Source organism: Oncorhynchus mykiss, chromosome 16, assembly GCF_013265735.2.
Source record: "Oncorhynchus mykiss isolate Arlee chromosome 16, USDA_OmykA_1.1, whole genome shotgun sequence".
In the NCBI taxonomy this organism is placed as follows: Eukaryota; Metazoa; Chordata; class Actinopteri; order Salmoniformes; family Salmonidae; genus Oncorhynchus; species Oncorhynchus mykiss.
This window is the reverse complement of record NC_048580.1, coordinates 69,692,431-69,704,532: the sequence shown is the minus strand read 5'-3', so window position 1 is coordinate 69,704,532 and position 12,102 is coordinate 69,692,431. Positions and strand designations below refer to the sequence as shown.

Sequence of the window (12,102 nt, the reverse complement as noted above, 5' to 3'; positions counted from 1 at the left end):
CCTTCTCTGGCTGAGTGTGAGCTCTGGTAAAGGTCATTAATTTTGTTTTTTGTACATACAAGACCAGTTTGAGACCATAAAGGGAGGCCTGCAGTGACTGAAAAGCAGTCTGGAGCTCTTCAACAGCCTGAACCAGAGAAGGAGCACATGAATATAGAACTGTATCATCTGCATATAGATGTAAGTTTGCTGTTTGCATCCCATTTCCCAAATCATTAATACAAATTGAGAACAACACAGGAGCTAAAATGGAACCCTGGGGCACACCTCTATCAATCTCAAGAAAGCTAGACTTGTGATTGACAGCATATTAAACACATTCTGTTCTGTCAGAAAGATAGTTCCTAAACCAGTTCACTGTCCCTTCACTGAGACCAATGTTTCTGAGTCTAGCTAGCAACAATTCATGGTCAACTGAATCAAAGGCCTTTGATAAATCCACAAACAGAGGAGCACAATGTTGCATTTTTTAAAGTGCATTAATGATGTCATGTGCCACTGCCATAGCTGCAGTTGTGGTGCTGTGCCCCGATCTAAAGCCAGACTGAACACATCTCAGTATGTTCTCCTTAATTAAGACGTTTTTTAACTGTGAGTTCACTAAAGATTCATAGACTTTGGCTAGGATAGGGAGTTTAGAGATAGGAGGATAGTTATTAGCATCTGAGGGATCTCCACCCTTTAGCAGTGGGAGGACATGAGCTGATTTCCAAATGCTGGGTATGGAATTGGTCAAGAGACTCAAGTTGAAAATGTGAGCCACAGGTTCAGTGATAATACCAGCTGCTATCTTTAAGAGGTAGGGGGTCCGGGTTGTCTGGACCTGTAGACTTTTTTAGTGTCTATTGCCTTTAGTGCTTTATAGACCTCAGTATAAGATACAGGCTCAAAGTTCAAATGGTTGACATGAGGGCCTATATCATAGTTGACTGTAACAGAGCTGACATTAGAGGCCTGGGACCCACTATTATTAAAACTGAACCAGCAGATATGATGTGCTAAAAAACCCTACAATATGGTCTTTATCCTTCACATCAACATAATCCATTATTAAATGGTCAGGAAGGCCAGAGGAGACATTAGAACCTGATTCTGATTCGATTAGCGTCCAGAACTTGGTAGGGTTGTTTAGGTTCTCTGTGACTGCATTTAAAAAAGTCATCTGATTTGGACTTCCTGATCAATCCTGTACATTTGTTTCTTAGCTCTCTGAAGGAGGCCCAGTCAACAGGAGCATTTATATGTCTCACTTGAGCCCGGGAGACTATTCTTGTTTCCAATATAATCCTGCCAAGTTATCTGAAAACCAGGGAATGTCCCTTCCACTGATTCTAACTGGCAGGTTCACATGTCTGCCAGTGTTGAATGTTCTGGTTAAAGTTTGACGTCAGACTGGATTCGGGGACACCCTGACAACGTATCTGTGACATGGTGTGATTCTGTAGCAGCTGATCTTTTGACTTCCCACAAGCCACTCTGGCTGTTGTTCCCAGAACATTTGGTGCTGTGTGATTATTATTGTGTATAGAAGGCATTTTACTCTGCTTCTGTTCTGGACGTGTCCTCTCCGAATTCTTGTAATGAACCAGATTGATCTTGATTGACTTTATCAACGACCACTCTCCTTTTTTTATTAAACCTGCATATTTCCGTTACCATCTGTCACATTATTTCTCACTAATGGTCTTAAACTGTTTTACAGACTGCAGTAAACTGGAATAGAGAATACCACGATGATGGCATCACTTTCTGGCACTCACCTGGTCCACCTGTGCCTGCTGGCCTAGTCTTACCTGGGCCTGTTAGAGGTCTCTAACTGCCGCCAGGGGACCACACAGGGGACCATCCAGGGGACCACCCAGGGGACCACACAGGGGACCACCCAGGGGACCATCCAGGGGACCATCCTGGGGACCACACAGGGGACCATCCTGGGGACCACCCCGGGGGACCATCCTGGGGACCATCCTGGGGACCATCCAGGGGACCACCCTGGGGACCATCCTGGGGACCACCCAGGGGACCATCCTTGGGACCACACCAGGGGACCATCCAGGGGACCATCCAGGGGACCATCCAGGGGACCATCCATTGGACCATCCAGGGGACCACCCAGGGGACCATCCAGGGGACCACCCCAGGGGACCACCCAGGGGACCACCCAGGGGACCATCCAGGGGACCGCCCAGGGGACCGTCCAGGGGACCACCCCAGGGGACCATCCAGGGGTGCAACAACGCTGCCTTTGTTCCTGGCCACATCCTAGTGGTCCAGGGATTCGACTAAGTCACGCTGCGGCTCGAAGGGGCCTACGTGATCGACTCCCAGAGCTACTTGACCACCACATCCAACTACTGTACCCTGTGTGAGAACCCACTGCATCAGGTTTCAGAAGCTGCCCCTCTCTGTGTATGAGTGGTTGGTCGACAGTGGTTGGTCGACTGGAGCACTCCAGCTTTGCCTATACCTCTGTCAGCTCCTTGGTGGAGAGCGTCTCCTCTGTGATAAAGAATGACTGGGGGACGGACGGCAGTGGGGCTGGCAGCCTGCAGCCGTAGGGAAGTCTTCAGTGTCCGGACAGAGTCCCTCTTCTCGCTGCAACAGCTGCTTCTACTGCAGTAGGATCATGTGTAATAGTCTGTCACATGAGAGAATAGAGCTGGTTGGATGTGAGAGCAGAGATACGTGTTTGTTATAAGACTTTGTGACAGAAGTTGATTTAACAGTAGGATTTTTTTTTATGTGTTTAAAACATGTTCACAGCATGTATAAAGGATGTTTACAGCATGTTTACAGCATGTATAAAGGATGTTTACAGCATATTTACAGCATGTATAAAGGATGTTCACAGCATGTATAAAGGATGTTTACAGCATATTTACAGCCTGTATAAAGGATGTTTACAGCATATTTACAGCATGTATAAAGCATGTTCACAGCATGTATAAAGGATGTTCACAGCATGTTCACAGCATGTTTACAGCATGTTTACATCATGTATAAAGCATGTTCACAGCATGTTTACATCATGTTTACAGCCTGTATAAAGCATGTTTACAGCATGTTTACAGCCTGTATAAAGGATGTTTACAGCATGTTTACAGCATGTTTACAGCCTGTATAAAGCATGTTTACAGCATGTTCACAGCATGTATAAAGGATGTTTACAGCATGTTCACAGCATGTTTACAGCATGTTTACATCATGTATAAAGCATGTTCACAGCATGTTTACATCATGTTTACAGCCTGTATAAAGCATGTTTACAGCATGTTCACAGCATGTATAAAGGATGTTTACAGCATGTTTACAGCATGTTTACAGCATGTTTACAGCATGTTTACAGCCTGTATAAAGCATGTTTACAGCATGTTCACAGCATGTATGAAGCATGTTTACAGCATGTTTACAGCATGTATAAAGGATGTTTACAGCATATTTACAGCCTGTATAAAGGATGTTTACAGCATATTTACAGCATGTATAAAGCATGTTCACAGCATGTATAAAGGATGTTCACAGCATGTTCACAGCATGTTCACAGCATGTTTACAGCATGTTTACATCATGTATAAAGCATGTTCACAGCATGTTTACATCATGTTTACAGCCCGTATAAAGCATGTTTACAGCATGTTTACAGCCTGTATAAAGGATGTTTACAGCATGTTTACAGCATGTTTACAGCCTGTATAAGGCATGTTTACAGCATGTTCACAGCATGTATAAAGGATGTTTACAGCATATTTACAGCATGTTTACAGCATGTTTACAGCCTGTATAAAGGATGTTTACAGCATATTTACAGCATGTTTACAGCCTGTATAAAGGATGTTTACAGCATATTTACAGCATGTTTACAGCATGTTTACAGCATGTTTACAGCATGTTTACAGCATGTTTAAAGGATGTTCACAGCATGTTTACATCATGTTTACAGCCTGTATAAAGCATGTTTACAGCATGTTCACAGCATGTATAAAGCATGTTTACAGCATGTTTACAGCATGTATAAATGATGTTTACAGAATATTTACAGCCTGTATAAAGGATGTTTACAGCATATTTACAGCATGTATAAAGGATGTTCACAGCATGTATAAAGGATGTTTACAGCATGTTTACAGCCTGTATAAAGGATGTTTACAGCATATTTACAGCATGTTTACAGCATGTTTACAGCATGTTTAAAGGATGTTCACAGCATGTTTACATCATGTTTACAGCCTGTATAAAGCATGTTTACAGCATGTTCACAGCATGTATAAAGCATGTTTACAGCATGTTTACATTATGTATAAAGGATGTTTACAGAATATTTACAGCCTGTATAAAGGATGTTTACAGCATATTTACAGCATGTATAAAGGATGTTCACAGCATGTATAAAGGATGTTTACAGCATGTTTACAGCCTGTATAAAGGATGTTTACAGCATATTTACAGCATGTATAAAGGATGTTCACAGCATGTATAAAGGATGTTTACAGCATGTTTACAGCCTGTATAAAGGATGTTTACAGCATATTCACAGCATGTATAAATGATGTTTACAGCATGTTTACAGCATGTTTACAGCATGTTTACAGCCTGTATAAAGGATGTTTACAGCATATTTACAGCATGTTTACAGCATGTTTACAGCATGTTTAAAGGATGTTCACAGCATGTTTACATCATGTTTACAGCCTGTATAAAGCATGTTTACAGCATGTTCACAGCATGTATAAAGCATGTTTACAGCATGTTTACATCATGTATAAAGCATGTTCACAGCATGTATAAAGGATGTTCACAGCATGTTTACAGCCTGTATAAAGGATGTTTACAGCATATTTACAGCATGTATAAAGCATGTTCACAGCATGTATAAAGCATGTTCACAGCATGTTCACAGCATGTTCACAGCATGTTTACAGCATGTTTACATCATGTATAAAGCATGTTCACAGCATGTATAAAGGATGTTCACAGCATGTTCACAGCATGTTCACAGCATGTTTACAGCATGTTTACATCATGTATAAAGCATGTTCACAGCATGTGTAAAGGATGTTTACATCATGTTTACAGCATGTTCACAGCATGTTTACAGCATGTTTACAGCATGTATAAAGCATGTTCACAGCATGTATAAAGGATGTTTACATCATGTTTACAGCATGTTCACAGCATGTTCACAGCATGTGTAAAGGATGTTTACAGCATGTTTACAGCATGTTTACAGCATGTTTAAAGGATGTTCACAGCATGTTTACATCATGTTTACAGCCTGTATAAAGCATGTTTACAGCATGTTCACAGCATGTGTAAAGGATGTTCACAGCATGTTTACAGCATGTTTACAGCCTGTATAAAGCATGTTTACAGCATGTTCACAGCCTGTATAAAGCATGTTTGCAGCATGTTTACAGCATGTTTACAGCCTGTATAAAGCATGTTTACAGCATGTTCACAGCATGTATAAAGCATGTTTACAGCATGTTTACAGCATGTATAAAGCATGTTCACAGCATGTTTAAAGTGTGTTTACAGCATGTTTACAGCCTGTATAAAGCATGTTTACAGCATGTTTACAGCATGTTTACAGCCTGTATAAAGCATGTTTACAGCATGTTCACAGCATGTATAAAGCATGTTTACAGCATGTTTACAGCATGTTTAAAGGATGTATACAGCATATTTACAACATGTTTAAAGAATGTTTACAGCATGTTTAAAGCATGTTTACAGCATGTATAAAGCATGTTCACAGCATGTTTAAAGTGTGTTTACAGCATGTTTAAAGTCCTTGATTGTCACGCCTGCTCCCACCCTCTCTCCTTGGCACTAGAGGGCGCCAGGCTGCTCTGCATTACGCACTTCTGCCACCCTCATTACGCACTCCTGCCACCCTCATTACACACTCCTGCCACCCTCATTACGCACTCCTGCTTCCCTAACGCGCATCAGCGATTCATTGCACTCACCTGGACTCAATCACCATGTTATTACCTATTTTCTGGCTGTTCCCCAGCTCTGTTCCCCGCTTCTGCATTCATTTTTGATTGTCGTTTTGTTACCCGGTTCTGAAGCTGTTCCTGTACGGTTCCATGTCTGTGCAAAATTAAATGTTCCCTCTCCGTACCTGCTTCTCATTTCCAGCATCGGTTCTTACATTGATCTCGCTTTTTCAACCCCCAAAAATTCAGCGACACTCTTCAGCAACCATCTACACCCTGACTTCCACCAGGAGGCGCTGTCCCTCCCCAGAGGCTCAACAGAACCACTCTACACATGTACCAGCGTTTCATCACCACAAATTGGCACACACGACAGCCCTCAGGTGGTCACTCCAAGTGAAATACTGTACCATGTTTGACTATGACTGCTTTTATTGTCTCAAAACAATTTGAGTTTCCACAATGTGTTTTTTTTTTATCTGTTTTTTTTGGATTGTAAACTATTGTATTATTGTGGAGAGACAATTTATATATATAAATATATATATATATATATATATATATATAGAGAGAGAGAGAGAGAAATGTACTCTTAACTTCTTTAGGCGACCCTGGGAGGAGGGCTGAAGATTGTGACCTCTGTCCACACCTGCTTGGCCACTCTCAACAAGGTGTCTGTTTGTGAGGTGAGTAACTGTGTGCGTCACAGGAGACTGCTGAGGGGAGGAAGGTTTGTAGCCTTGAGTAGCTGGTGCAGGATCATCCTCAGTAATAGGGGCAGTGTGTCAAGACACTCCTGGGGATTCTTTAATCACATGACTGAGGTGTCAGGGGGAAGCGGTTGGCAGGGTCAGGTTTAGAAATTATTCTGTGGGCTTCTACGACTGGTTGAATAGCCTAGCATCTGGGTCAACCTAGACAATGGCACTTACTCTCTCCTCCCTCTGCACACACTGGTGGCTGACGTCAAGTGTAACCAATGCAGACCCTCTGTTAACTAAGGTGCAAGTCTCATATAGTAGATGAAAGACATGTTTCTCTGTCTGCCTTAATTTACCCACTTTCAATGTTTCCTCTTTCAACTCACTCTGGTACTAAATGTGATCATAAAATGTTGTTCACTTTTACACCGAGTGTACAAAACATTAAGAAGACCTTCCTAATATTGAGTTGCCCCCATTTTGCCCTCAGAACAGCCTCATTTCGTCGGGGGCACGGACTCTACGAGGTGTTGAAAGCGTTCCACAGGGATGCTGGCCCATGTTGACTCCAATGCTTCCACAAGTTGTGTCAAGTTGGCTGGATGTACTTTTGGTGGTGGACCATTCTTATAAACACATGGGAAATGGTTGAGCATGAAAAACCCAGCAGCGTTGCAGTTCTTGACTCAAACCGATGCGCCTGGCACCTACTATCACACCCCGTTCAAAGGCACTTAAATATTTTGTCTTGCCCATTCACCCTCTGAATGACACACACACACAATACATGTCACAATGGTGTCAAGGCTTAAAAATCCTTCTTTAACCCGTCTCCTCCTCTTCATCTACACTACTTGAAGTGGATTCAACTAATTATATCATGAATGAACCATAGCTTCCGCCTGGATTCACCTGGTCAGTCTATGTCATGAAAAGAGATGTTCATAATGTGTTGTACACTCAGTGTACTTTACAACCCTCTTTGAAATAAATACAAAAGCTAAAACAATCAGAAGAAGAAGAATTTATTATTTATTATATATCATGCTGTGAACATGCTGTAAGTAGGTCGTATTCCCCATCACATGAGAACTACACACTGCAACATCTGATACAACTAAAGGATAACTAAGGACTACATTTCCCTCTAGTGGTTAAAATGCTACATTACAGAAGTGCTTTCATTCATATTCATGAATAATTTTCGGTTCTGGACTGTTCTCCTACATTGTTATCAGTGTTGTAAAGTAGTTTAAGTAAAAATAATTGTAAAGTACTACTCAAGTATGATAATTTAATACTTTTTACACCACTGATTGTTACATACATAAAATACGATGATCTAAAAGACTAAAGAAGAAAAATTGTAAAATGTTTCAAAGGTCAAATTGTATATAATGTTATCCTACTGTAATCTGTCACTATGACTCTCTCGTGAACAGAGTACGTAACAATTCACACAACATTATAGTTCTGGATGAACTGCGATTCTTCACTGATTTCCCCTCTAGTTTGGGGAGGGGTAATATTGGTCACATTTATCACCAGTCAGGTGTTTGTCACAAGTTAATGTGTAAGAGAATGTGAAACTCCCATTACTGAGTCCACAGCTATGCACGTGGCTCCCCTGCTCCAGGTTTACAGAACACCCACCCTGGAGGTCATCGTCACGTTCCCCTGGGGACTTATCCCACACCTGGAGCTCTAGAGAGGACTGGGTGTTTACATAGTTAAAGTTGAAATGTGTATGCCAAAGTGGATCATAGGTGGTGATCCAGCGGGTCAGCCTGTGCTGACCTGAACACCACAGTTTGACGTAAACCTCTGGTTCGGCCATCCCATTGCCCCTTAGACTAAACCCACGGTCCACAAAGACTGTTAGTTTGCCTCTCCCTGCCAACAGGGGGCAGCAATCAGCAGAAAGGTCAGGTGAATGCCTGCATGCTTGATTCTCTGTCTTTATTCTCTTAATCCCGCTGTCGATCACATACTGACTAATAGCTGTTTGTAGATCAGCGCTCGTCTGTTTGTCATCAACCAGTTGATATAGAGGCTGCAGGGAGAAGGATACCATTTCCGGAAACTCATTTAGGCTTTTCATCCATTTTAAGAAACTATCTATATTAGCTTTTCTCATAGAAGCAACTCCATTTAAGGTTCTCCCACCGTTCACTTCCGTGTGGTGGCTTAAGAAGCCCATGCTGTACCCTGTTGCACTGTCAGAGTTGGTAGCGACCTTCGAACATTGTCCACCCAAAAGGTTTAGCCCTAAGTCAACGGGCAGTCCTACAGGTATGTCCAAGTCCAACCCCATACTCAGACATGTCTCCACGTCGGACACAAAGACCTTGTTTAGGGCTGCTAGACAGGTGCGAATGCTAGTCACCCTCTTCATCATCCCTCCGAGGTCTCCATCACTGATGTAGTGGGTTCCGTAGGTATCAATGATGTCCTTGTACGCCTCACTGTTGGATGTGTAGTGGTGTGGCAGAGAAGCTATGCGTCGCTGGAAATCCAGGCTAAGTGGGGGTTTGCTGGGTACACTGAAACTAAAAGAGGGTTAGAGTGGGGGTTTACTGGGCACACTGAAACTAAAAGAGGGTTAGAGTGGGGGTTTACTGGGCACACTGAAACTAAAAGAGGGTTAGAGTGGGGGTTTACTGGGCACACTGAAACTAAAAGAGGGTTAGAGTGGGGGTTTACTGGGCACACTGCAACTAAAAGAGGGTTAGAGTGGGGGTTTACTGGGCACACTGAAACTAAAAGAGGGTTAGAGTGGGGGTTTACTGGGCACACTGAAACTAAAAGAGGGTTAGAGTGGGGGTTTACTGGGCACACTGAAACTAAAAGAGGGTTAGAGTGGGGGTTTACTGGGCACACTGAAACTAAAAGAGGGTTAGAGTGGGGGTTTACTGGGCACACTGAAACTAAAAGAGGGTTAGAGTGGGGGTTTACTGGGCACACTGAAACTAAAAGAGGGTTAGAGTGGGGGTTTACTGGGCACACTGCAACTAAAAGAGGGTTAGAGTGGGGGTTTACTGGGCACACTGAAACTAAAAGAGGGTTAGAGTGGGGGTTTACTGGGCACACTGAAACTAAAAGAGGGTTAGAGTGGGGGTTTACTGGGCACACTGCAACTAAAAGAGGGTTAGAGTGGGGGTTTACTGGGCACACTGAAACTAAAAGAGGGTTAGAGTGGGGGTTTACTGGGCACACTGAAACTAAAAGAGGGTTAGAGTGGGGGTTTACTGGGCACACTGAAACTAAAAGAGGGTTAGAGTGGGGGTTTACTGGGCACACTGAAACTAAAAGAGGGTTAGAGTGGGGGTTTACTGGGCACACTGAAACTAAAAGAGGGTTAGAGTGGGGGTTTACTGGGCACACTGAAACTAAAAGAGGGTTAGAGTGGCTGTTAACTGGGCAGCTATAAGAAATGTACAAATCTCCTATATATCAGGGGGCACAATTCAGGCCCTACAGTTTCACAGTCCTGCTGGTTTTCATTTCGCCCTGGTATGTAATTGATCAATTAATATTACTGATTGGCTGGAGAGCAAGTCTGGTCCCTCCCTGGAAATGATGTCTCTGCTTAATAAAAGGTCATGCTGAAAATCTGCATGACTGTGACCCTCAGAGCTGTGAACGCCTGCTTAGAATTTGCAAAGTGAATTCTAAAAAAGGACAACTTTCAAAAGTATATTGAACTTGTTGATGGGATAAATTAATCCAAGGAGGAACTATATATACATTATTGCTCTCTAGGAAAAAGCAAACTAGATGGTTACATTTTTTTTTTTAAAGTGTTTCAAAAGCCATTTTATGGCTAAAGTTTGCTGAAAGCGCTGAGAGAGCGCTGCACAATTGCTTCAAGCACTTAGAATTTAAATACACATGACCTCACAAACATCATGATACATGGCCTGACCTGTAGACGGAGCAGGTAAATTGTTGAAATGAGAAGGAAGACCTGTCTGCGTTTGAGTGTGCGGATGCAAAGCCGTACACCTTGGACTTGCTGCCTGCTAACTGCAGGTCTACATTCTCCAGCTTTAGCCCCGCCTTCCAGTCATTCGCTATAAAGAAGGCTATATCATCCACAAGAGAGCTGACAGAGTAGTAGTAGGAACTCAGAGTCTTCCTCTTGCAGTCACTTTCTGCGCGCCAGTCCTTCATATGCAAGGGGAGTTTCTGAAGCTCACCTCCCATAAGTGGGTTCACACATACCATGCAGGAGTTAGCCAAGTAACTGTTGACATCAAACACAGAGGCCCGTTTTTGTCTCAGTGTTACGACATCATAGCCCATCCCAGCCAGTTTGTAGCCAGGCACAAAGGAACAATTGGCGCATTCTTCTGGGGTCCCTAGACGACAGGTGAACACTCCCTCCAAGCTCGACAGAGCCAGGAAACCCATGAACACCGGGTGAAACACGGGAGAGCTGACGACTGATGCTGTCATCGTTGTCACTCCTGATTGGTCAGTCTAGAAGAGAGGATTTAAATAACGAAGGTTGTCACTCTCCTTTTTTAGATTTTTTTATTCTACAAGTGAGAAAAAGGTTCCGCTGAGGAAGGGGATCATTTTGATTCCACTGTCTTCTACTATACTTCCCAGAACACAACGACTATTACTTCAGTCTTTTAAACCAAAACACTTTGTTTAAAAAAATAAAGTAGTTCATTTTAGACAGTATATTGTTCATAAAATACTCAACCGTTTAGATCCATTATTAATATGATTTGATAAATGTTCCTTCTCTCCCCGGTTGGCTGTCAATACTTACAACGTAAAATCCACAGCAGATCTCTCTGTCCTCTCATGTCCACATGAAATGATCTCTGTACCCACCAGCTCTCAGAGTAAACAAAGACTGGCTCCTCATCGTGTTACAAACTGCATGGTGGGAAACGGGGTTTATGCATTGATTCTACACATCTGGCAAACCAGCAGGAAAAATACAATTAATAATGATTAACCGTAGTGTAGAGTAATGATGTGCATGACAGACATCTTAAAGCAAAAACTGCTACGTTTTCACCAACAAAACTGTCAGCAGTCACATACAGAGCTGAATACTTTTTGTTGTTGTTGTGTGTAAATCTCCTGTTGAAAATGTATTTTATTTTATTTTACCTTTATTTAACTAGGCAAGTCAGTTAAGAACAAATTCTTATTTTCAATGACGGCCTTGGAACAGTGGGTTAACAGCCTGTTCAGGGGCAGAACGACAGCTCAGGGGTTTGAACTTGCAACCTTCCGGTTACTAGTCCAATGCTCTAACCCTGCCGCCCCATGCTTTCTGTACTTGGCCCAATCTCTATCCACTTGTATCCAGTTTGAATTATTCCCACAGTGGTAAGATCTCATCAAATCTCTTCTTATTGATTCAACAGAGGATGCGATATTATCTGTTTTCATATTGTTTGCAATCTAACTAGGGTCAATGATACACATCTGGG

The 12,102-nt window shown here is 42.5% G+C and overlaps 1 protein-coding gene across 2 annotated transcripts; it reads right to left on the bottom strand.

Moving 5' to 3' along the window:
• Nucleotides 1-8,129: 8,129 nt before the first annotated feature.
• Nucleotides 8,130-11,511, bottom strand: LOC110492656 (perforin-1). 2 transcript variants are annotated; one of them, XM_036947673.1, is made up of 3 exons: nucleotides 11,427-11,511; nucleotides 10,569-11,125; nucleotides 8,130-9,192 (listed from the first exon to the last, which is right to left on the bottom strand). In XM_036947673.1, the coding sequence occupies exons 2-3, from the start codon at nucleotides 11,099-11,101 to the stop codon at nucleotides 8,151-8,153; spliced, it is 1,575 nt and encodes a 524-aa protein (XP_036803568.1). In that variant the 5' UTR covers nucleotides 11,102-11,125; nucleotides 11,427-11,511; the 3' UTR covers nucleotides 8,130-8,150. The 2 variants fall into 2 exon arrangements, with proteins under 2 accessions (XP_036803568.1, XP_036803569.1); XM_036947674.1 differs by having other exon boundaries at nucleotides 8,130-9,186.
• Nucleotides 11,512-12,102: the final 591 nt, after the last annotated feature.

What these genes read in the sequence shown, in the direction of transcription:
- LOC110492656 (XM_036947673.1), bottom strand. Translation starts at nt 11,101, where the DNA reads ATGACAGCATCAGTCGTCAGCTCTCCCGTGTTTCACCCGGTGTTCATG. An exon ending in TTTACCTGCTCCGTCTACAG is followed by an intron (nt 9,193 to 10,568) that starts GTCAGGCCATGT and finishes ACCCTCTTTTAG; the next exon opens with TTTCAGTGTACCCAGCAAAC.